A 23,025-nucleotide genomic window follows, 5' to 3' on the forward strand; every position below is an offset into this window, starting at 1 on the left:
GACCATGGGTCAGTCAATCTCGGTCCAAGATTCTGTAAATTTTTGGTTTTCAGTCCAGTCTCGGGGTGAGGTTTTTTCAAACTGATTGAATAAGAAAATGTATTTTTTTAATTTCTAAATATATTATTTTATATAATAATTATATAATTAATTATGTAATTAATTATGTAATTGTCATCTAAACTATTAGTACACTAACAATATAAAATTTTAAATATGTAATTATAAATTAATATTCTATTAATTAACTAATATATAGTCTAAATTCACAATTAACTAATTAGTAATTACTAACATCTACATCTATGATCTAATTAAAGTTATTAGATAAATTTTTTATACCTAAGTTGCAACTTGTAAGTAAATATAAAGCAATTATTATTAATGTAAATTTTAATTAACTAATATATGATATCAATTAACTAACCTATCACCAACTCACCATTTAATAATTTAATATATTATTTTTATATAGTAATTATATAAGTAAATGATGTAATTTTCATATAATTTATTATGACTGGCCATAGAAAATATTTTTTTAATGAGTTAGTTACATAATCTACATGAATAATTCACTTAATTTTAATTTAATAATTTAAATAAATTTTTTTAATTAATTTATTTGAAAAACATAAGAAGAAAAAAATAATTGAATCGAACTGATCGGACCAGACTTGACTGATAGTAGATTGGACCGAATGGATAAATTGGACATTCGTTCTAGTCTGGCCCAAAAAAAATAATGGACCGAAAATTTTCATTACCCCTGAGCCCGACCGATTTCAGCCCTCACAAGACAACCTATTCTATACTTCCAAACAAAACCTGCATCGAACCTTCGGCCGAATCGGCCCCTAGATGTCTCTAATATCCCTAGCTCCCTTAAGGGGAATTAGAGAGATCAAAGATAGGTATAATCTCTCTAAGATAGGTATAAGGAGGGTTTGCTCAGGCACATCAAAGAAGCAAGGCAGCCACAGTTTCAATATTGAAGATGACATGCATGGAGGAGGAGGAGAAGGAGGAGGAGGCAATGGTGGATTCATCTCGAATCAAACTCTTAAAACAAAACATGCATCAACTAACTTTGGGATATCAACGAGGAGTTATATAGATAATAGACTTCCAGTTGTTCCCCAATGATTGGCACCCAAGAAAAATTAAGATTGTCAATAATCCCAACTAAAATCTGATGTTCCAACACAAGTCAACCTCCCCATTGATTTTTGAGCTCAATTTGCACGCTCGATCTAGGTCTCTCCAAGGCCATAGTCCACTGCTTGCAAAACGGCACCGTTTCTTAAAACATGCACAAGCTGTGATGGAGTGAAGGACACGGCCAATTTGCTTGCTTGTGATGCAGGCAATCGAATCCCATTATATTGAAGAGTAGAAGCATTTGTTTCGTGCTGGAATCAGAAACCAAACTCTCTGAAGTTTTCTCCTCAAATCAAAAACCCTTGAATTGAATTTTATTATCCTATAAATATCTCTTTTTTCTCCTTCTGATTGGGACTCTTTGTCCTTTTCCCGTTTAATCACTCAAATCAATCAGCTTTTCAATTCGTTTCTGGAACACAGAACACTAGTTGATTTCGTGTTCGGTATGTTAAAGTCCGGTGCTTTACACAAATGATATTGTTTTCTTCATTTATTTGGATTTTGTGGTAGGTTGTTCAGAAATGATTTGTAATGTTTCGGTGTTTTGTTTTCTCAGAGAGTCACCGTGCTGCGGGTTTCGCCATGGCCAAAACAGCGTTCAAGCTCGAACATCCATTGGGTTTCTTTCCTGTCCCTTGGTTTTCCCCCCTTTATGTATTAAGATTGGATCTTCGGTGATACCCGTGTGTTTTACTATTTTCTGTCGTGAGCTTTGTGAATGATTGTTTATAATTTTGAAAATACGTTAAAAATTGATGGAAAGGGCGTTATGATTTTTTTTTTTTTTTTTTTTTTTCCATTTTCCTATGGAAAGCTTGGATTTCCAGTGATACCGGGAACTCCTATAGATTCTATAAATGATTGTTAGAATTTGGTGAAAAGGGCGTTATGATTTGACGTCTTCTATTAGTTTTCCTTTCGTGGATTAATATGAAAAGGTGGTTTATTATTTGGATGGTGTTTATTTCTTGAAATTAGGGTTCAATTGAAGCTTTTCTTGTGTTGGGATTTGTTAATTTTTTGGGTGGCTTTAATTGAAGTTTTTCTTTTAATGAAACTTCATTAGGGAGCCTTTTGTTCGAAGAAGACATTACACAGATGAAGTTTTGGATAAATAATAGATATAGGATTCCAATGAATATTATATTTTTTAGACACCTAACATTAACGTTCAAATGGTGAGTCTTTCTGGTTGTTTGTCACAACGTTTTTTCTTAATGAATTTTACCTTTTTGCTTCTGTGGTAGTAATAACTCCATAAAGTGAGTTGTGAGAACAACAAAGTGTGGAGAGTTGATTCCTTTTTTGGCAGAATTGTTTTGCAAATTTTTGATGCTACCAAAGTTCTACATATTAGTTTATTGATGGAGGCTTGGCAAAGTTTCTGGTGACTGCCTGTATAGGGTCTTTGGTCTGGCCTGGGCATCCTAATGCCAAACATCAATGAATGAAGGGAAATTATTTGTAAAGTTTTAGGATGTCCAAACCTCACACGCTCCCTTAAAAAAAAGGGGGGCAAATCTGGGATCCACATGAAAATACCCACTTTTTAATGGTGAACCCCATATTTTAAGAGAGTATGTGGAACTAACATACCCTAAGACTGTATTTAGTATTACTCATATTTAAAAGGCACAATATCAACAGACACTGTGACATCTTAATTCTTTTTCTCGAAAAACAAAATGGGATTTTATGCTAATTGTGTATCTTGAGTGTTTAAACTGGTGCTTAAACTGATCTGTACATTAAGGAACCTAGTCGTGACTACAAAATGTTGCCATTTCTCATTCCAAAATGTTTTTGGTTCCTTTTTAGATGTGATGAAACTCTTCTTTTTTATATAAATTTTTATATAAAAAAAAAATATTGTCCTTTCTGTTGTCCTTCCTCCTTGATTTGGATTTGGTGTCTGATTCATGTTTTTTTGCCCCAAAAACCTGAAGTTTATGGTTTTTGACATCTCAGAAAGGAGGGTGGCTGAAGCTGCTCGAATCAGAGAGAAATATCCAGATAGAGTACCTGTGAGGACTCACAATCAATGATGAACCTTTTCTTTACATGCTTCTTTCAGTAAACTTGCTGTCCTAATCTGTGCATGCTGTGCAGGTGATTGTGGAGAAGGCTGAAAGAAGTGACATTCCTGACATTGATAAGAAGAAGTTAGTCACATCTTCCTTTCTCTTGTTTTTTATATGCATTACAATGTTTTGCAATTCACCTCCACTTTTGGTGTTTCTTGTGCAATTCCCATCCCCTCTCATATATCTGGGTGCTCAATTTTTGAAGTCTCTTTTATGCTTGTAATTATGAACCCAGCACTACATGTAATTCAATTATAGGTGCCCAAAGTTTCTCCTTGCTTTGCAGTTCATTTGAAGTCTAGATGAAGTTCATGTTCTGATGTAGGGCAAGAATTAGAAGGTGCTTATTTGCTTTTGACTTAATAGTTAACAGCTGGAGGGGCTCCCGTATGAAATGGGCTTTTAGGGTTATGGTAGTGATGAAAATGGTTAGGATTATCTTTCCTGATTCAAAGATTGAATGGTATTGTTGTTTGCAAGGACGATGAATCTATTCATGTATATGGTAGGTGGTTAGGTGTTCATGGGAATGCCATTGCCAGAAGTGGGGTTCTGGTAAGGGTAACCAGGACAGGATCCTGGGAGTGTGACACGGATGGAAGGAAGAGCTAATATCATATTTTGCCAGATTAACTAAAAGTTCTTCTTTTGTGTTAATATGTAAGAATTAGATGTTCCTTTAATTTGGAGGGCGTTTCAACTTTATTTTATGCAGTGTAGAGGGATCCTCACTTGGTTGTATTATATGTATTTGTTGTTGCTGCAGATACCTTGTTCCAGCTGACTTAACTATTGGTCAATTTGTTTATGTGGTGCGGAAAAGGATTAAGCTTAGTGCCGAGAAGGCTATATTTGTCTTTGTGAAGAACACCCTACCTCCCACTGGTGACTGGCTATCTCTGTTAATGTGATATTGGATAATATTTGATGTTATGTTTTTAATCTGTCATTTGTTGTTACAGCTTCCTTGATGTCTGCAATCTACGAGGAAAACAAGGATGAAGATGGTTTTCTTTACATGACTTACAGTGGAGAGAACACCTTTGGATCCCTCTAAGAGCCTTGATACCAGTAAATAAAACTTGGAAGGTGTAAATTCTTGGCTCTCTCTTCAAGCTATCTCTTTCCTGCTTCTCGAGTGTAGTTTAGTTTGACCTTAATTTGGATTAATTTATGCTGTAAGCGATTTGAACTTATTTGGTATAATTACCATGGAATTGGTCAATTGGTTAACTTTTTCTTTGTTATAAGATTCAAAGTCTGCATTTGCATCCCACGGTTCCACGCTGTATTGTTGCTTGGGGATTGGATATTGACTGCATTGTTGCTCTCGCAAAATCAAGAGAACCTCTAGAGTAATTCTCACTTTCTTATGTGCAAGTGAAGCGGTAGGTTTATAAAAATATTTCACAAAAATAAAGCTTCCAAACTCATGTGGCTAAGGTTAAAGATCTACTTTACTCTAAAAACAGCTTTGCAATCTAGCGTAAACAAGAAGCAACATCGGTTCATGACTATAATTTTGAGAAATTTTTTTGTGAACCAAATATTTCCCTATTTGCAATTATATTTGGCAAGTAACTCCACAAACCACGTGCATCAACAGTTTGTTAGAGTGCTCACGCCTGCGATCCTTAAACCCAAAGCCTCAACCAACTCCTAAAATGGAAAGTTGCATCTTGGTGTGATATATAATACGAGACCGACAAAAAAAACGTATGAAACTGCATTAACACGCAGATGTCAACTTTGCAATGGTACTAGTACAAGCATTGCTCTATGATTATTCAGAATAGTTGTTTTTGTTTTGGTCTGAAGTTCAAAGATCATGAAGAATTGACATTAATCTCTCTTGTTGCTGAGGATGGTCTACTGTTCACAGATGTTATGAGAATATATAGGAGCTATTAAACATTCCTTTGATTCTGTCATTTAATACAACCGGAGTTGGATTAACAGTCTGTCTCTTCATTTAGAAGAGCCTTTTCTGTGGCATTGATTCTTGACCCATTTGATGCCGGCTGATGCCCCGCTCTTAATCTTTTCTGCTCCAACTTTTGCAGTTGCTTTGGCTTTATCCAATCCAGCTTTTGCATTCGCCTTCTTGTTTCTGCCGCTTTCTTCCTTGGTATTATTGTTGTTATCTTCCTCCATGGCACCCATCCCTCCATCGCCCCATTGATCTGCCCAGCTCGGTGCTTCAGTAGCCATTCTTTCTTGTAAGGTTTAGGTATACCTGATTCCCCAACCGAAATCATCCACCAATTTAAAGATGCATGAAGATATAAGAAATAAGGCTGCTATTTGACAAAGAGAAAACAAACCCATTAGAGGGGCTTAGAGAAAATCAGAGCTATTTAACTCAAATTGGGATTATTTCACTGAGCTCCCCATGAAACAATGAAGTTTTCAAGAAAGAAAAAGGCTGAAATCTTGCAAATGCTACTCCACTTTTTACTTTATGGTTTTTAAGGCTTCATTTCTCATATCTTTCCAGAGCAATTGAACAGTCTGGATTTTAAGCTTCCACCCAAGATGAGTTTTCAACAATATTCAACTGAAAAAGCAGATGTATTAAGGAACCGCATCTGAATAACATGCAAGAGAAAAAAAAACATATTTTCTCAGTAGTTTCGGAGATGATAGGAAGAAAATGGATCTAATCTAAATATGAACATCTTAAAACATTCAAGATCTAAACAGTATACACAACTCTTACCCTTTTACAATCTCGTAGTCCCAGAAAACACAACGATTAATTGAACCTTTCAAAGAGCAAATCAAAATAGCTCATTCAAGAGAGAGAGAGAGAGAGTACCTCGTAGTGGCAAACCAGAGACGAGTTTAAGAAACTTGGAGTTAATGGAGAGGGAAGAAGCGTTCAAAGACGTTATACCCCAAACAAACCTAAAGTTCACATGCCAGTTGGGATGTTTTGCTTTCTTCCCTTAATATAATCATTACAAGTTCTCATTCTAATCGGACAGAATCTTTTATAATCTTTAATAAAGTAGGGCAACATGTTGAGTCCAACCACAACCAGGGCAGGCTGGTTACCAATTCATGTAGTCCAGCTTGGTCGACCTCTCCTGATGGACTTAAACTAGTTTTTTTTTTCTTTTTACTTTGTAAGGAAAGATAGGGCGTTTTTAAAGAAATATATCCCCGGAAAGTTGAACAGACCAATCTCTCGAGATTTATTTTATTTATATTGTCGTCGTAGCAAAATTTGATTTGTAACATTTAAAGTTGAACAGAAGAACACAAAAGCAACACATTGATTAACCTAATTGGCTAGTAGCTCCATTTTCCCACCAGCCAGTTATCAAGATTTTTGTGTAGTCTTTTCGAAAGAAACAAAAAATGAAAAAATGGCGTAGTGCTTGACACTCCAGCTGTCTGAAACATGACTTTAATGTTGAATTCATATCCACCATGGTCACATAATTGAAAGTAGAACATAAATTAACAAAATCATATGTAGGAGGGGGAAAAAAAGGATAGTGTTTTTAACATGAATTTATACTAAGGTCGAGAACCTTTCATCTAATCTTATTTTAATATTTAAATATTACAAATATAAATATTTTTTATTTTAAATTTTTAACCTTTTTATCTAATCATTACTTAGTCATTACAATTTTTTCAAACTTCCAAACAAAACATAAAAGACAATTCAACTTTTTTAAATCTCAAAATAAAAATAATATTAAATAAAATTATATTATAACAATATTTTAACTTTATAATATTTTTATTCAATTTTTTCTCTCTAATTTTTTAAAATTTCATAAAATATTTCAACTCAAACTATTTCACTGATATTCACAAATTATTTCATTATAATTTATAAATTATCTTATCCCATCTCACTATCTAAATTAGGCACAAGTACTCTTACGTCTACAAGGTATTGTAAGTGGAGGGTCTCATCGTCAATCTTGAGACAGTGATAGCAATTATAATTAAGGGATTCGTCGCATCTTAATCTATTACTCTCATTTGGAATTCTTTATGACTAAAGCAATAGGTTTCGTCTTGTTTCTCTTGTTTGTTAGTGCATATGTAGTGGACGATAGTTTAATTTTTATGTTTCGAACGGAATATGAGTTGTCATATTTTCTTTAAATAGAAAAAAGAGGTCAGAACATCACTCTCCATACATAATGTAGAATTTTGTTTTTTGATAAGCAACAACGTAGAAATTTTAATTAATCACTTGGAACCTCTTATGTTATGTATTGTTTTGTTTCCCCATCAACTATGCACGACGTTGCATGGTTTTTATAGTTGTCTTTTATACATGACTTATCACCTTACATCAAATAAGAGTCTCTCTAATTATTGATCAAAGTAGATAGGCTAATATAAAAAAATATAAAAACAACATTAAATATTCATAAAGCAATTCTACGTAGAATCGTAAAGTGCGTAAATACCGTATAATCGTTTTGAAAAAAAATGAGATTCATTATTAAAAAAGTAATTTTCATGTGGGTCTCATATTTTATTTATTTTTTTAAAAAGAATTACGCGACAGTTACACAATTCACAGTTACAAATATCTTTTCTCATATTCATGTGAAAAGATACATGCTGCTAAAAATATAATACATGTGTAGTATTAAATGTTGCAGGATTCACATGACATGTACACTAAGGCTAGGTGGTGGGTGGTAGTCGCCCCACCCATTCCGGCATCCCGGCATCCGCCTGACCGGGGTAAGAGTCCCAATCCGACGTCCGTAGACAAGGGGCATATAGGCTGATGCTCGCACACTAATTAGAGCCAAGGGTGGGGCCTGGGCTAGTTCCCAACCTGTCCCGCCCAACCCAGCCCACATATAATATAAATATACATATACATATGTATTAAAGGAAATTAAATTCTTTTAATAAAATGACATCGTTTTAGAGAGTTAATTTAATAGAATGAATCACTTTTCTCATACATGTAGTTGTTAACTTGTTTTGGATTTATTTTCGTTTTCCAACTTCTTGTGGATGGATCTATGATTTTGTGGATTTCTTGTCGTTTTTCAATTATTTTGTATCTTTTGGTATTTGTTTTTCTTCATGGATGGACGGTGGGTAGAGTGGGGTAGATGATGGTGGGGTCAATTAGCCCCACAATGTCTAGACAAGGGCACTTGTCTACGAGGGACGGTGATTAGATTTGAGGGCCCAAACTATCCCCCTCACTAATGCGGGTGTAGGGGGGGTGCAAATAGCACCCCTAATGTTTATCTCTCTTCAAAATTAGAACATCCAATTTAATATCAAATAATCAAAACAGACTACTCCATATTACACATTGTTTCTGCAACAAGATTTACATCATTTTCATATGGGTTTGGACCAATAAACACTCTTTAAGGAAAGTTATGTACGTAATGATCAATGCAAGGACTTTCATACCGTCCTAAAAGCCGAGTCTATTTGTTTATTTATTTTTCCTTGACCAAAGCCAAAGTCTATTTGCTTGTGTAATTAATTTGCCTATGATATGTAGAACACGAGTTGTGGTAGTTTACCCTCTTACCAAATTAGTTAGGTGATCACATATTTCTTCTTTTTTCCTTATGAGACTAATCTTCACCAAACTCTCTAAAAGCATACGAAACCTCACAAACTGAAAATAACTAAGAAGACTACGAGATCTCCTCCATCTTCCTGTTCACTTTTCTCTCTCTAATGCCCTCGCAAGTCTAGGACAAGTGGATAAATGATATTCGTACATCCCGTTTGAGCTGTGCTACGAGCAATTCGATGTGTTAACACACCAATTGCTATGAAATCTATTACAACCTCAAACAAATTTCAACATCAGTACTTTTTTAGCATAATTGATGTGAAACACTTCCACCTCAATAGTGTTCTGTATGTTAAAAATGAAAAATGACCAAGCCTTAGTTCGCTATTCTTAAAAGATAATTAATTGTATTAATATCACAACATTTACCAAAAGTACAACCTAATATTACAACAAACAAGTTGTTGACATGAACGTTTTGCTAGATACAAGCACATTTCGTGCACTAATTCACGTACCGATGACATTTTTTATTTAAAAAAATATAAAAAAAAAATTTTAGAAAGAAAAAAAAATTTCCTATCTTATGAAAATTATTTTTATTTTTAATTCACATTATTTCGTTAAACATGTGCATTACATATCAATATTAGTGCACGAATTGATACACAAAATGTACTTGCAAAAAGATTTTTCCAACATGAAAATGGGAAAGCGTTTTGTTCCATTAAAATTCTCAAAACATCCAAATATTCTTAAAAGTTGTGATAATGATTTTTTAATTTTAATTTATAATATTTTACCATTCCCATCTTTTTCATTATAGAAGATACCTAATTTTATTTTAATTCACCTATAAATGATACATTTTATTTAATTTAATTTTAAAGTAATAATCATAATTAAGAAGAGGATATTTATACTTCATATGACGAATTATCAAGATTTTCTAGCGTAAATTCCAAACTACAAAAATTATAATGTGAATATAAAAATATTTTAAAAAATAAAATAGGAATCAAAGATTTTAACATTAAAATTGTAACACATGACATATTCTTTTGTCCATTTTTACAAGTACTTTAGAAAAGTTTGATATTTCTCGGATAAGAAGTTCTGAAAATATATATTCTAAAGTTAGATTTCCAAATTATTATCATTATCAAAAGATTGAAAAGTTCCTTTTCTTCTGATTGGCCACGATTGGAAAGGCATTTTACTTTTAGTTTTCCTTTTTTCTCCACGAAAATGGCAAGGCTACGATAAAATGGTACACTTTTTGTTTATCTGAAGATAAACAATTTTATACAATATACACTATTTTATTCTTGAGAAATTCTATTTATAGTCCCTAAGTGAAGGCTGTATGTATAGATCTTTTATTAAAAAAATATTATTTTAGAAGAGATATCTTAATAATTTTAAAAATTTTAAAGATAAAATTACCTATTCTTACATTGCAGTCTCCATTTAAGGATTGTATGTAACATTACTTTTTATTTTATTTTTATTATATAAGATGTTGTATATTTATTATTATTAAATAATTTTTATCGGATAAAAATGGAATGAGAGTATGTTGTATAGCATTGGCTTTTAATTGTAGAACCACATTAAAAAGTTTTACTTTTAAAATGGTTTTATTATTATTTGCTAAACATGCATTTAAAATATTTATAAATATAGTTATAGTAATTTTTTAAAAAGAAAAGTAACATAATTATAAATTGATATGATTTCATATGATACGTTAGATTTTTTTTATAATAAAAATAATTTTATAATTTATCGTAATACGTTAATTCATGTCAATTTATAAATTTATTTTTATAGACTCTTTTTACAACTAAAATATTTCTCTTAAAAGAGTATAACCTATCTGCATGAGTTTTTAAACCAAAGTTTCAATTTGATTTTTTTTTTTAAAAGTAGGCTTTCACTTAAAATACTTTTTAAAAATTTATCAAATATACCATTTTTATTTAAAAAACTAAATTTTTTTTTAAAGATGTTTAGAGAATTAGATGAGATAAGAATTTTATAAATAATAATAAGATAGTTTGTGTATAATGGGAGATAATTTGAATTATGTATTTATTAAATTTTAAGAAAGGAAAAAGAAAAAATTTATAAAATTAAAATATTATTATAAGACAATTCTTTTAATATAATTTTTATTTTAAAATTTGAAAATATTACATTATTTTTTTAAAATTTAAATAAATTATAATGATTAATTTTAAAATTTTATATTTAAATAATATTATAATGATTATAGATGGGGTGAAATAAAAATAAGACCCAGTAAAGCTTTGGCTTCGTCTTCTGTCAGTTTAGCCTCCATCCCTCGTCTCTTGCCCACCTACCTCTGTCCATCTCCTCTAGAAAGTCTCTACCCCTCTCATTTTTTAATATTTACGTTCTTTTTTCTCATTTGCCTGCCTTCCTCTCTGGAAGTTCTTGACCCAAAAGTTTCATTTTCAACAAAGCACAGTGCGTAGTTCAGACTCGATTCGATATAACGACGTTTCTGTGGGGTCCAAACAATCCCCACTACCATTCTTGTACACCTCCTTGACAATGCCGTGCTGGGTTTCACCAAAACCTTCCCAACAAACCCCTCCTCACCAACCACAACTTTTTGCATTTATCCCATACTTCGTGTTCTGTGTTCTTAGATTGGCTTTGTCGTGAATGGCTCTTAAAGGTGCAGCTCTCTGGGTTTGCGCCAGAAATCCTTGTTCTGATCTCGGGACCTCAGATTTGGATTCTAGGAATTCTGGGGCCGCATCGATCAGTTTTAAGTTCGATTTGGAAAAGTTTAGCAGGGAATGTTGTAGTCTGGGTGCTTTGACTCAGCAAGCTACCACTCCTGTGGAAGATGAGAAGCCGCGTGTGCCTGGGGTTGAGTCGTCTGGGGCCATTGCGCGAACTTGGGGCAATGAATCCAGGGGTCTTCACAAGGATTTGTACCTTCTCCCTAGTGAGTTTACTCATAAATTCTCTCTCTCTCTCTCTCTCTCTCTCTCTCTCTCTCTCTCTCTCTCTCTCTCTCTCTCTCTCTCTCTCTCTCTCTCTCTATATATATATATTTTTTTTATATTGAAAATTCTTTTGTTTTGATGTTTTGTCTTTTATTTTCATTGGGATGTCAACAGAATGGTTTTATTTTCATTAGGATGTAAACATCGAGTGGTTTTCTTGTTCGCCAATCAGGCTTTTTAATATTTTGGTATCGATAGTTACTTTCTTCGTTCTTTCTAGTTGGAAGAACATGTTTTGCCTGAAAATTCTTTATTTGGTCATAATAAGTTATTGAGCAATGTAGGTTGATATGATGCATGGAACTGTAATTCTTATGTGCCTTTAGTTTCTGTTGTGGATATAGGCCTGGTGATATTACGTTGTATGAGGTTTTATAAGGAATTTGGTGTTTCTTGTAAGGTTGAATTGCTATGTATCGGGGTTGTGAGTATTTAGCCTGATGATTTTCGGCAAGTATTTAGTCATCTCATTGATAGGGCATATGCTGGAATTCGTGATGCCATATCAATATCTGTCCAGTTGGAAGGTGCTCTTTTTATGCATGCAACAGGCCAGCAACTTCTAGATGCTTGATTATGATGAAGTTTTGCATGTTTCTGGATTAGGTGGCATATGTTGGGGCAATGTTTGTTATAATGGAAGCAGTATGCAGTTTCCTTAGTTGTAGCAACACCAAAATTAAAATGGTTTTGGTTATTGGGAATGGGTCCTTTTTAAGTTGTCTATTACTTTTTATAAATATTTCTTTCATGATTGCAAGTTTACTATGCACGTGCGCACCCACCTGTCTATATACATATACATTTTTTTTTGTAAAGATAGTATACTGAAGTGTTTGGCAAAATGTAATTGCTTTTCTATGCTACATGCACTCTCAGTTTGCTACACATGATGATGATCTTTTTTCCAGAATTTATTTGATTGCTTTTTTTTTTTTTTTGGGCAATTTTATGGCTTGAATATATGAACAATAAATGCAGAACCGTTATCCGCGAATGACCTCACTTCTTCTCCAAGTGATGGTTCAAAAGTACGGGTTGCCTATCAGGTATAGTACCTGATAATTCTTCTTCTAATTGTCCATGGAATTCTTGTTATTCTTGTATCAGTTGCATTGTACATTGTAGGGGCTGCCAGGAGCATATAGCGAGGCTGCAGCACTGAAAGCATACCCCAAGTGCGAACCTGTTCCATGTGACCAGTTTGAAGAAGCATTCAAGGTTCAAATAATTGTTATTCACGTACCTTACTGGTATTGAGTTTATTACCTTTTATATGTTTATTGATGTTAAATTTTACAGGCTGTTGAATTGTGGTTAGTGGATAAAGCAGCTATTCCCATCGAGAATTCTGTTGGTGGGAGCATCCATCGTAATTACGATTTGCTACTTCGACATAGGCTGCACATAGTTGGGGAGGTGCAGTTGCAAGTTAACCATTGCCTTTTAGGGTTACCTGGCGTAAGAAAAGAGGAGATAAGAAATGTTTTGAGTCATCCTATGGTCAGTTATCTCTTTTCCTTTTAATTCTTTCTAGTCTTATAATGAAAGGGAAAAGCTTTGGTGTGGTGAATGACCTGTTCTGTACAAATGACATGGGCACTTATTACGAGCTGTCAAAATGTTTGACAATTTCCTTTTTTCCTTTATGGTAATAGCTTTAGGATGTGCCCCAGTCAGGTAATCTTTTACTGATAGAAAACACTTAAGGATACAATCCTAATCAGGCCCAAAACATTTTTGGTATAGAGGTATATTACATATAAACCCTCGTTTTAGATGCAAGGCACAGGGTCCCATAGTTCTCGATGTTGTCTTAACAATATTCTTGTTCACAGGCTCTTGCTCAATGTGACATGGTGCTAAATGAATTAGGTGTTCTCAGCGTTAGTGCTCATGATACTGCTGGTGCTGCTCAGGTTATACATGCTACTTTGGTGAATTAAACATATGTTTTTTACTGTGAACTCCTAGACTCTGTACTTATTCATTGGTTAAAACATGTTGGACAGATGGTGTCGTCAACTGGCCTAAGAGAGTCTGGAGCCATTGCTAGTGCCAGAGCTGCAGAAATTTATGGGCTTGAGATTCTTGCTGAAAATATCCAGGTAGGACTTCCTTTTCGGTCTTATGTGATTTGGGTATATATAATGTGAATTCAAAGGGCTGTTCCAGTATATATTTTTAGTTAATATCTACACCATAAGCTTGTGGTTAACTACTGATTTTGCTTACTTTTCCCTTATTTGATACAAATACCATAGACTGAAAATAAATGTTCTGCTTAAGGTGACATTGGGTCAGCCCAAACTAAGGGAATTGATTATACGAGCTTGAACCGATAATGGTTGGTCAGTTTTTTCTCCTTCCCTCTTTGGCTGTGCAGTAACCAGATAGGGGTACCATCATGGTTAGCCCAATCCAACCAATTATGATTTATGTAATATATAATTATATATGAATCTCTCTCTCTCTCTCTCTCTCTCTCTCTCTCTCTCTCTCTCTCTCTCTCTCTCTCTCTCTCTATTTGTGTAATATAAAATTATGATTGTGGAACTGGAAATTCAATCAATGAGGAAGACGGTGCGGAAGCAGTTCTTGAAGAGCAATTTGTTTTTTATTTGTTATAATTGTCAGCAGTGCTTCACAACTAAACCCAGTCTTCCTTCATGGCTGCAAGGGCTTTTAGAATAGCATCGAGATGTTCCTTATTTCTCTCATCGGTTTGTCAGTTGATAACCCGACGGGGTCAATTCAATAGCTGAGCCCTTTAGTCGGTTAATTGGTATATATATATGTGTGTGTGTGAAAAGAGCTATAGATATAAGAAACCGACTGCCGACGTAGTGGGCAGTGGCTGAATATGGATCTGACAGAGTCGGTGCATAGCCCAGGTTCTGCTTCTTGAGAAAATATGTGATGTCCCTTTCACCTATGTGGTTGGTGTACCTGAAAGTTTGTCTAGTGTCTCTGAAGAAATTCAATGACCATTTTAACCTTTCTATCATGTCTGTATAAACTTCTTTCTTGCTTGCCGGATCTACATTGAGTACATATTGCTAGCATACGTAAAATCTTGAATTCTTCTTTCAAGAGTGTTCCTATCCCCCGTTGTATGTGCCCTGTGTACTTGGTATCTTGCCTATTTTTACCGATAAAAAAAAACAGAGAGATTATTTCCCCAACACATTAAAAGTAAAAGTGCCTAAATATTTAGACTATATAACAAATGATTTTGATACTAGACAAGCATTGTCTTCCAGCTCTTAGACATGGAATCTTTGCCAGGCTAATTTTGAAATTGGAAATGCCTTCACATGTGACGCATGCAAATACTTTATAGTTTGTACATGGAAAGTTTGTTTACATGTAATAGCAACCAATATTTTGTCTTTTTTTATTTTATTTTATTTTATATATATATATAAGTAAATGATTTTATTAATGATGATAGGCATAGCCCAAGTACACAAGATGGTATAAAAGAGATAAGACCTATCTGGTCTCAGTAATGGAAACAAATATTTTGTCTTTAATGCTCATGTTTAAGGCTTTTATCTGATCTGTCTCCCTTTCTTTTGTTAATTATTAATAATGTATATGTCATGAATGATAAAAATTGCAACTTAACTAAATTGTTCCTGTCATGTACTGCCAGGATGATGGCAATAATATTACCCGTTTCCTGATACTTGGAAGAGAACCCGTAATTCCTGGAACTGATAGGCCCTATAAGGTTTAGTTTTTTTCTGTTTATGTGTACCGATCACAAAAAAAAAAAAAAAAAAAAAAAAAATTCTGCATATTTTTCCTTGCTGTTACTGTGATGATGAATATTTTTTAATCTTTTCCCTAGACAAGCATTGTTTTTACTCTAGAAGAAGGTCCTGGTGAACTTTTCAAAGCTTTGTCCCTCTTTGCTATGAGGAGCATTAATTTGTCTAAGGTAATCTCAAGTAACAATTGAGTTCTGTTACTTTTATGAATGTATCTATTGTCTTTGGTTCATTACACCTGCTTTTTTAAAAATATTTCAGATTGAGAGCCGCCCTCAGAAACAGCATCCTTTAAGGCTTGTTGATTATTCTAATGAAGGAAGCACCAAGTGAGTGCTATATCTTTTGAGTTGTGATTTACAACAGTGGAATTTTATATTTTAGCTATCCAAGAGTTTATTGTTTTGTAGTATTAACTGGTGTTAACTGTTATGTATAGTCTGTTTTTTTTTTTTTTTTTTTTTTTTTTGAGTAATTATTATGAAAATTAGATCAACATATCCACAGAAATAATTAATAGAAAGAGATTAGAGAAGAAACAATAGGACTCGATTCTGCTACTTCATAAATTTATTGACACAGTTATTTTACTTAGTATGTTAAAATATGGCCATAGAATTTTGGAACAGTAGTTATGTTCTGATGACATAGTGGTCAATGGTTTCTGGTGGCAGGGATTTTGACTACCTGTTCTTCATCGACTTTGAAGCTTCAATGGCAGAGCCTCGTGCCCAAAATGCTTTAGGACATCTGCAGGTTAGTTAATATTTCATGATGTAGGAGAAAATCAAGCATTTTGGTTGTTGAGAATCCCCCTCGCCCCAAAAAGAAAACCCATCTTAGGGCCAATGAGGATATATAAGTTTTTTTAGCAGGAATTTGCAAGATTTCTTCGTGTCCTTGGTTGCTATCCGATCGATACGGTTCCATAGAAGAAGCTCTGTGGAGTCAGTTTTAGTTGGATGGCCAAGTCTGCAATCCAGAAAAGAAGTTCGACCTTCTTGTGTATATAATTGATCATACAGAAGCCAATGCTAAAAGAGTTTCAACTTGGAGTAGTGCCAGGCTTCTGAATAGGTAGAAATTCTCTCCAATGGTTTCACTCTATTTTTCTTTCATGATTCTTTTCATCTCCGACTGGGGTATTGTTAAGATATCATGATTTGTTTGTATAACCCATAAAAGGGACAACCCTGGCCATGGTACAGGCGTTTTCTGTTTTAGTTTTTTCGTTTGTTGGTTGGTTCTGTTTAGGAGTTGGCTCCTCTATTTTTTGTCGAGTATGGATACCTGTAATTTTGGTTCTTGTCAATGGTTTACTCTTTTGCGACAAAGTCCTCTAATATAATAATAAGGAACGAAATAACTTATCATCAGTGTTCACGTGTATGGTGTCACAAAAATGCTTAAATAAAGTGTTTACTGCCCTTTTAAAACAAACCACTTTTGAGACTCACTCTTTCCTATGCTTGATTTGATCATGTAAGACTGTAGACATTGTGGTTTCACAGGCTAGTCGCTTAAATGATGAATCACTTAAAATATGTCAATTTTAAGATGACCGACGATATTTTTCTATCTTTTTCTATTCACATACGTAAAACTCAAGTCACATAACATCCAATACATATATAAAACTAGGTTCCATATCCTAAAGTCGATGCAACTTAACTTATAAGTGTCATTCAAGTCACACAGAACAAGATCACAACACAAATATGCTTACGAAAACAGCCATTTGCTAGAGTTGTTCAAGGATAGTATCATAGTAGGATAGTGATGCGACGTAAGTTTTTAATTAGAGATAATCTTCTCCATTATGCAGTTATATTTCCTGCAGCTCCTTCAGGAAATCTTCATTGTCAACAAGGACCTAAAATACAAAACAAAAAGATCAGTAACATGTCGTTGACAATGAATGAAATATTGTAAATTGAATAATAGATTAAATAAATGTGATCAACAGAATTCATGAATGAAGGTTAATCTAAAAAAATAAAACAGAGAGAGGTTAATCTAGATGATATAAGGAAATGGGAATTCGATAAAAAAAAACGAGTTCTTAAAATAACTCTATAACATCCTATATAGATATGCCCTCTACGACAGTACCTAGTATATTACTTATAAGCTTTTACTACTACAAAATTTCAAGCTACTAAACTACCTTTCATCTTGTGCTTATTTTCAATGCTAAAAGTAGGTTAAAATATTCCATAGTGGTCTCTTGCATATGCATTTCTTGCAGATCTTAAAAGTGATAGGTTTTCTTTGCAAGAGACCACGAAGAAATCTGCAAGACCCATGGGACCTTTCGAATCTGCAAGCCCATAGAAGCCAATTAAAATATCCATTCAGTCCAACTATGAGATGTTATTTCTTGAACTTGATATGAAGGAAGTTGCATTTATTTTCATTTATGGCCGTTTAATCTCGCTAACCATGTATGAAGACTTCATTAAAAGCCTAGAGTCTTTTGTTGTCTGTATAACATAAAGAATTCAGCTCAAATTCATGCAATAGGAAAATATTCGGCAATTTCATTCCAAATTCCGCTTGGATTAAATATCCATTTCACTTTTGATCAAATTATAGCTATACAAATCCAATTACTCAACCCAGCTTTTTCCTGCCAATTTGTAATTATATGTCCAATAGACAGTATAAAAATCACTTCGAACTATTCCATAGTGGTCTCTTGCATTATCTTATAAGTGATGAAATGTCACTTTCTCAGAACCCATGAAACTATTCCAATCCTTAAGACATCACTACTTCAAAAATAAAATAAGCTAAAAAGATATCAAATTATTAGTTCTATACAAAACTTACAGTTTTCCAGCCATCCGGATCTAGAAAAGAGGTAATCTTGGTGTTGATTCCAGGAATTGGCCCTGCTGGTCGGGTAATCTTTCCTCCAAGCTCTTGTATGACCAGGCTGACAACCTCAGCACTTTTGTAAACATCATCAGTACCGATAGCAATCTGGAATGGAAACCAAAAGAATTTAAAAAAAATATATGGGTGGCCAAAGTTTCTATAATGAAGAAAACTTGTCCAACATGGAAAAACAGTTCCCTAATAAATTGACCTGAGCATATGCATTTCCCTTGGTATATTCAGTCACGCCATAATTGTAAGTCAGCTCCAGAACAGTTGTCTCATGTTCTTCTGCATACCCCAACATGGCCATGGTGTACTATCACATACATACAACAAATATTAAGGAATTACTGTGAGTCCCTTTTGTGGCTTAAAGATGATTAGTGTGCATCTGCTATGATTTTTGTGTGAAATCATGTGAGAAAACATACCTTGTATTCAGGTCTATCAACCTTCTTCAACAGCCTCATTCCCAAGGCCTGCATTGAAGGGAGCCCTCTAAGATCAGGAACATCGTATTGGATAGATTTGAGGTATATATTAGCATATTGATCACAGCAGGATTTAACGTGAAGGCTACAGGCTAGACAAAGGTTCCAAGGCCTCATCCCCTAGGGCTGAGACCAATTGTCTTCAGTCACTTCAAGTTGAATTTTCATACAAATGAACAAGGTCAATAAAGGTCTGAGGCTTCATCCTGTAGGCTGAGACATACGGTCTTCTGTCTCTTTATTCAAAATTTACTACTAAATTGCATAGTATTCCAATACCTATCATATTGAACATACCAAGAAAGATCTAAGAGAATAATTCTTTGAATTTTTTATTATATATATATATATATATGTCAGACTTTCAAAGATATGGCATGAGCACTTAAAACATATACCAGCAATGTGTTCATTTAGAATGGAATGGGGCATATAGGTAAGTTACTAAAAAATGTTTTCATTGATTTACCTTTTCATAAAACTTGATAGCGCGATCCAAATCACCAACTCGAAGCATCACTTGGCAGAGTGGCTCAGGAGTAGGACCTCTCTGGATAAGTTCAAAAACATAACCATCGGGATCCTTTACAAAGGCAATGACACTTTGCCCACCTTTAACAGGACCAGGCTCTCTCGTGATAACCCCACCCTTGGCCCGGATGTCTTCAACCAATTTGTAAATCTAAAAGTCCAAGCCATGCACCATTGATCATTCAGTCTCACCACCAGAATGGAAATAAAATCAACAGTCACTCTGGAATGTAGAATGACACTTACATCTTGAGTTGCAATAGCAAAGTGACCAAAGCCACTTCCAATATCATATGAAGACACGCCATAATCTGTAAAAGTCAATATGAAAGTAATTTCTTAGAGATCATATAGTTATAAGAAACTAAAAGGCTTACTTGGTAAAAACTTCCCCCACTTTGTCACCCAATAAGTCTCGACTCTTTTTCACTAAATGCTCTCTATAACCTTTTCCATTTTCACAAATTGCTGCTATTTTCCTGAGCTACTTTTCCCCTTGAATTGAGTAATGAATAATGATATCCATCCATGAATACAAGTAAAGAGATAAGAAAGGGGGAACATGCCCAAGTGTCTAACAGGTGCGCTCTTTACCATAGGTACTAATCATTTCCTAGAAGTAGAGCAACATGCCAAGATAGATTCGAATACCAGCAAAGAGAATCTCAATAAATGGACAACCAAACCTTAAAGCATTTTAAACAAGAAACCACAAAAACATGGCAATGCTAGTCGCTTCTTGTAGTTCATCATCAAGTGATAATGCTTAAACAGAGTGCACCAACAGACCGAATCAAAGATCCAATCATGAGGGGAACTACTACTACTAAGTGTATCATAAGAAGATAGAGATCAAGATTACAAGTCTAATGAACTCACTGTATGTCAATTCCACAACAAAATTAGACACTTCTGGGCCAAAGCCAAGAAAAGCATTAGAGTATTTCTCGTCAGGAATGTCTCTTTGCCTGAGCAGCTTCATTCCAAAACATTCAGTATAAAACCTGACCACCCCAAAAAAACATGTAGAGGAAATTAATAAAATCCAAGCATAAAACTCATCAAAATCTGGGATAGCAATGTCTTGAGATGCATACTTGATGGTACGGGCAAGATCACCCACACGATACACTGCATGGAGTAACCGGCGCTTATCCTTCTTAGGCCATTCCAACAGCTCAGCGTTGGGAGCAGCAACAGGCGCAGCCTCAGCCATTACAAAACCGAATCAATGTGATTTTCTCTGTTTTAATTAATCAAGAAATGAACCCAAGAGAAGTATTCAGTCGCCCAGGCTTTCAAATGATATATATATATATATATATATATATATTCTAGTATAATTATAAACCCAAGCACAAGAAAGCTAAACGATGAGCCACGTAACAAAGATTTTGCTCGTTCTTCCCCACTACACTTTACATGGACAAAGGCCGGAAAAATGACTAAATTACTGATAAATCGGCTCGAATAATAGTTGAATATGAATTAGGAACCTCAGTAACTCTGCAGTAGAGTTCTTAAAATCCTAACTTAATTATCCTAGTTCAAAATTTTGTTATCCTTTGGTGATATACAATGAATTAAATCCAATGAAATTTGAACTACGTAATCAACAATACCGGTTCAGAACTCCAACATAATCCTACCTCCAAATAACTTCCTTTTTCATATAAACCACAAACAAAGTTGCAAGACAGCTAAAAGAAATATGACCAAGCAAATGCCAAACCTAGTAGTATTACATCCCAACCTCGATTTTAAATTCAGAAACTCCAGAGAGAGAGAGAGAGAGAGAGAGAGAGAGAGCAAGCGAGCTTACAGAGAGTGAAGAGGAGTGTGGAATGCCCTAGAATGATCAGTATAAGCAGCAGATCATCTTTATAGCATCCACTTCAGTGAAATTAGCATAGTATGACGTACTGTTACCGAAGCTCAAATTAACGGGCCAATAGGGTATGCACACACGTGGGAAACGAGGAGTGGACGTAGAGACGAACGAATTAGAGAAGTCAGTCACCGACAAACGCACATTGGCTCAACCGTAGGTCTTTACCCGCTTTTCGCCTCTCTCTCTCTCTCTCTCTCTCTCTCTCTCTCAGAGTCAAGGACAGTAAGTTGTAACGGATAGTATATCCGTACGCGTTATATTAATTATATTTACCATGGTTTGGTAAAACATTAATTGTTATTCCTCATTATTATAATTGTGATTTATTCATTATTTCTTAATATAGCATCAAATATTATAAAGAAATAAGAAATAAAAATTAAGGAATAATATTATCTTGCTTCTATTTGTTGCCTTCCGTAAGTATCTATTCAATTCAATAATGTTGGAGTAATTGAGAGGAAACAATCATGGTACAACGCATGGTTGTGCTTTTGATCGTTGGGTCGCCTTCCTAGTAAAAGTTGTGGTTCTGATGGAGCCACTTTAGGCATACCCTCTTGAATGTTTTCTTTTGGACTGTTTGGATAGAGAGAATTTGAGTAATATTATATATAGTTATAAAATATATAAATATCGTATAGTTGTTTTGAAAAAGAGTGAGATTTATTATTAAATTTTTTTTTAGATTTTATATTTATTTATTTTTTTAAAATAATTGCATGACGTTTATATACTCATAACTACAACTATGATTTTTCTTTTAGAAAAAAGTGAAGTTTATTGTTAAAAAAATTAATTTTTTTATATCGATAGTTACTATTTTTTTCAAAATGATTATGCGACATATGTACACTCTATGACCACAAATATCATTTTTTCTTAAAAAAAAAAATTATGTTTATTTATGCTTTTCAAAACGTGCTGTGTCCTAGATATTAGAGAATATGCTCCAACAACCTTAAAATCGTAGCTTCTAATTCGTATAAATGTTGAGTTGTACCTTCAATTGGATTTGGTATATTTATTCCTTTTTTGCACCTCACGTGAAGAGCTTTTTTTTCATTGTAAGACAAATTTCAGGACGGTTGTCAAGCCCCGTTTTATATACACATGATATTGCCTAATAGAAGAGCCGTGCAATTAAAAGCAATAAATAATGTTACCCATTATTCTCTTAATTACCATCATTTCATCGTATTATAATGTGGCGTCACATTATAGGAAAACTATTTGTTAAATTTCACTTGCCTAACAATTATTTGATGCTACGTCATAAAATAATGAGAAGATTATTAAAATAATGATGAAACTCATAGAAAACACCCAAGAGTAAATAAATAAATTAAAAGAAAAAAAAAACAAAACTCATCTCAAACCGTGCAAGTCTAACTTTGTCGAGGATGTTTATCTCTATTCCCTTTAGGGGTGGTTGCCGGGTACCAAGACCCGACCCTCGACCTAGACATTGCCTAGGGCGGGCAAATGGGCTGACGTGATCACCCATTGAGAAAGCAGGGGCAATGTCGGGTGGGGCAACGATCTCTCCCAAATTATATATATATATATATATTTTTTAAATGAAACGATGCCGCTTTTAGGAGTTTATAACTCTCCAAAACATTGTT

General features: G+C 34.1%; 3 protein-coding genes across 8 annotated transcripts; 2 read left to right on the forward strand and 1 right to left on the reverse strand.

Annotated features, from left to right (window-relative positions):
* Window positions 1–1,278: 1,278 nt before the first annotated feature.
* LOC122279644 (autophagy-related protein 8C-like) lies at window positions 1,279–4,481 on the forward strand. Of its 3 annotated transcripts, none has more exons than XM_043090395.1 (6): window positions 1,279–1,607; window positions 1,721–1,818; window positions 3,111–3,188; window positions 3,274–3,326; window positions 4,015–4,133; window positions 4,211–4,481. In XM_043090395.1, the coding sequence occupies exons 2-6, from the start codon at window positions 1,747–1,749 to the stop codon at window positions 4,303–4,305; spliced, it is 417 nt and encodes a 138-aa protein (XP_042946329.1). In that variant the 5' UTR covers window positions 1,279–1,607; window positions 1,721–1,746; the 3' UTR covers window positions 4,306–4,481. The 3 variants fall into 3 exon arrangements, with proteins under 3 accessions (XP_042946329.1, XP_042946331.1, XP_042946330.1); XM_043090397.1 differs by having other exon boundaries at window positions 1,292–1,607; window positions 1,721–1,783; XM_043090396.1 differs by having other exon boundaries at window positions 1,306–1,607; window positions 1,721–1,783; window positions 3,133–3,188.
* Window positions 4,482–11,097: 6,616 nt separating this feature from the next.
* LOC122278088 (arogenate dehydratase/prephenate dehydratase 1, chloroplastic-like) lies at window positions 11,098–16,977 on the forward strand. 4 transcript variants are annotated; one of them, XM_043088172.1, is made up of 11 exons: window positions 11,098–11,764; window positions 12,807–12,874; window positions 12,954–13,046; window positions 13,128–13,328; window positions 13,664–13,744; window positions 13,838–13,933; window positions 15,484–15,561; window positions 15,682–15,771; window positions 15,863–15,930; window positions 16,253–16,357; window positions 16,474–16,977. In XM_043088172.1, the coding sequence occupies exons 1-10, from the start codon at window positions 11,476–11,478 to the stop codon at window positions 16,344–16,346; spliced, it is 1,158 nt and encodes a 385-aa protein (XP_042944106.1). In that variant the 5' UTR covers window positions 11,098–11,475; the 3' UTR covers window positions 16,347–16,357; window positions 16,474–16,977. The 4 variants fall into 4 exon arrangements, with proteins under 4 accessions (XP_042944106.1, XP_042944105.1, XP_042944103.1 ...); XM_043088171.1 differs by having other exon boundaries at window positions 16,477–16,977; XM_043088169.1 differs by having other exon boundaries at window positions 16,276–16,357.
* Window positions 16,978–17,145: 168 nt separating this feature from the next.
* On the reverse strand, window positions 17,146–21,485 carry LOC122278090 (lactoylglutathione lyase GLX1). Its single transcript, XM_043088173.1, has 9 exons — window positions 21,329–21,485; window positions 20,604–20,749; window positions 20,386–20,510; window positions 19,753–19,817; window positions 19,445–19,657; window positions 18,916–18,963; window positions 18,693–18,800; window positions 18,434–18,586; window positions 17,146–17,474 (listed from the first exon to the last, which is right to left on the reverse strand). Exons 2-9 carry the CDS (start codon window positions 20,720–20,722, stop codon window positions 17,427–17,429), a joined length of 879 nt encoding a protein of 292 aa, XP_042944107.1. The 5' UTR covers window positions 20,723–20,749; window positions 21,329–21,485; the 3' UTR covers window positions 17,146–17,426.
* Between the last annotated feature and the right edge of the window lie 1,540 nt (window positions 21,486–23,025).

The sequence above is a fragment of the Carya illinoinensis genome, chromosome 10 (genome assembly GCF_018687715.1).
Source record: "Carya illinoinensis cultivar Pawnee chromosome 10, C.illinoinensisPawnee_v1, whole genome shotgun sequence".
NCBI lineage: Eukaryota > Viridiplantae > Streptophyta > Magnoliopsida > Fagales > Juglandaceae > Carya > Carya illinoinensis.

Excerpts from the sequence above, each read along its gene's own strand:
- LOC122279644 (XM_043090395.1), top strand. The coding sequence starts at position 1,747 with ATGGCCAAAACAGCGTTCAAGCTCGAACATCCATTGGGTTTCTTTCCT. Across the intron at positions 1,819-3,110 it reads CTTGGTTTTCCCCCCTTTAT|TTTATGGTTTTTGACATCTC; the intron begins GTATTAAGATTG and ends AAAAACCTGAAG. Across the intron at positions 3,189-3,273 it reads AATATCCAGATAGAGTACCT|GTGATTGTGGAGAAGGCTGA; the intron begins GTGAGGACTCAC and ends CATGCTGTGCAG.
- LOC122278088 (XM_043088169.1), top strand. The coding sequence starts at position 11,476 with ATGGCTCTTAAAGGTGCAGCTCTCTGGGTTTGCGCCAGAAATCCTTGT. Across the intron at positions 12,875-12,953 it reads AAGTACGGGTTGCCTATCAG|GGGCTGCCAGGAGCATATAG; the intron begins GTATAGTACCTG and ends TGTACATTGTAG. Across the intron at positions 16,358-16,473 it reads ATGCTTTAGGACATCTGCAG|CAGGAATTTGCAAGATTTCT; the intron begins GTTAGTTAATAT and ends AAGTTTTTTTAG.
- LOC122278090 (XM_043088173.1), bottom strand. The coding sequence starts at position 20,722 with ATGGCTGAGGCTGCGCCTGTTGCTGCTCCCAACGCTGAGCTGTTGGAA. Across the intron at positions 19,818-20,385 it reads TGTTGTGGAATTGACATACA|ATTATGGCGTGTCTTCATAT; the intron begins GTGAGTTCATTA and ends TGACTTTTACAG. Across the intron at positions 18,801-18,915 it reads TTGATAGACCTGAATACAAG|TACACCATGGCCATGTTGGG; the intron begins GTATGTTTTCTC and ends TGTATGTGATAG.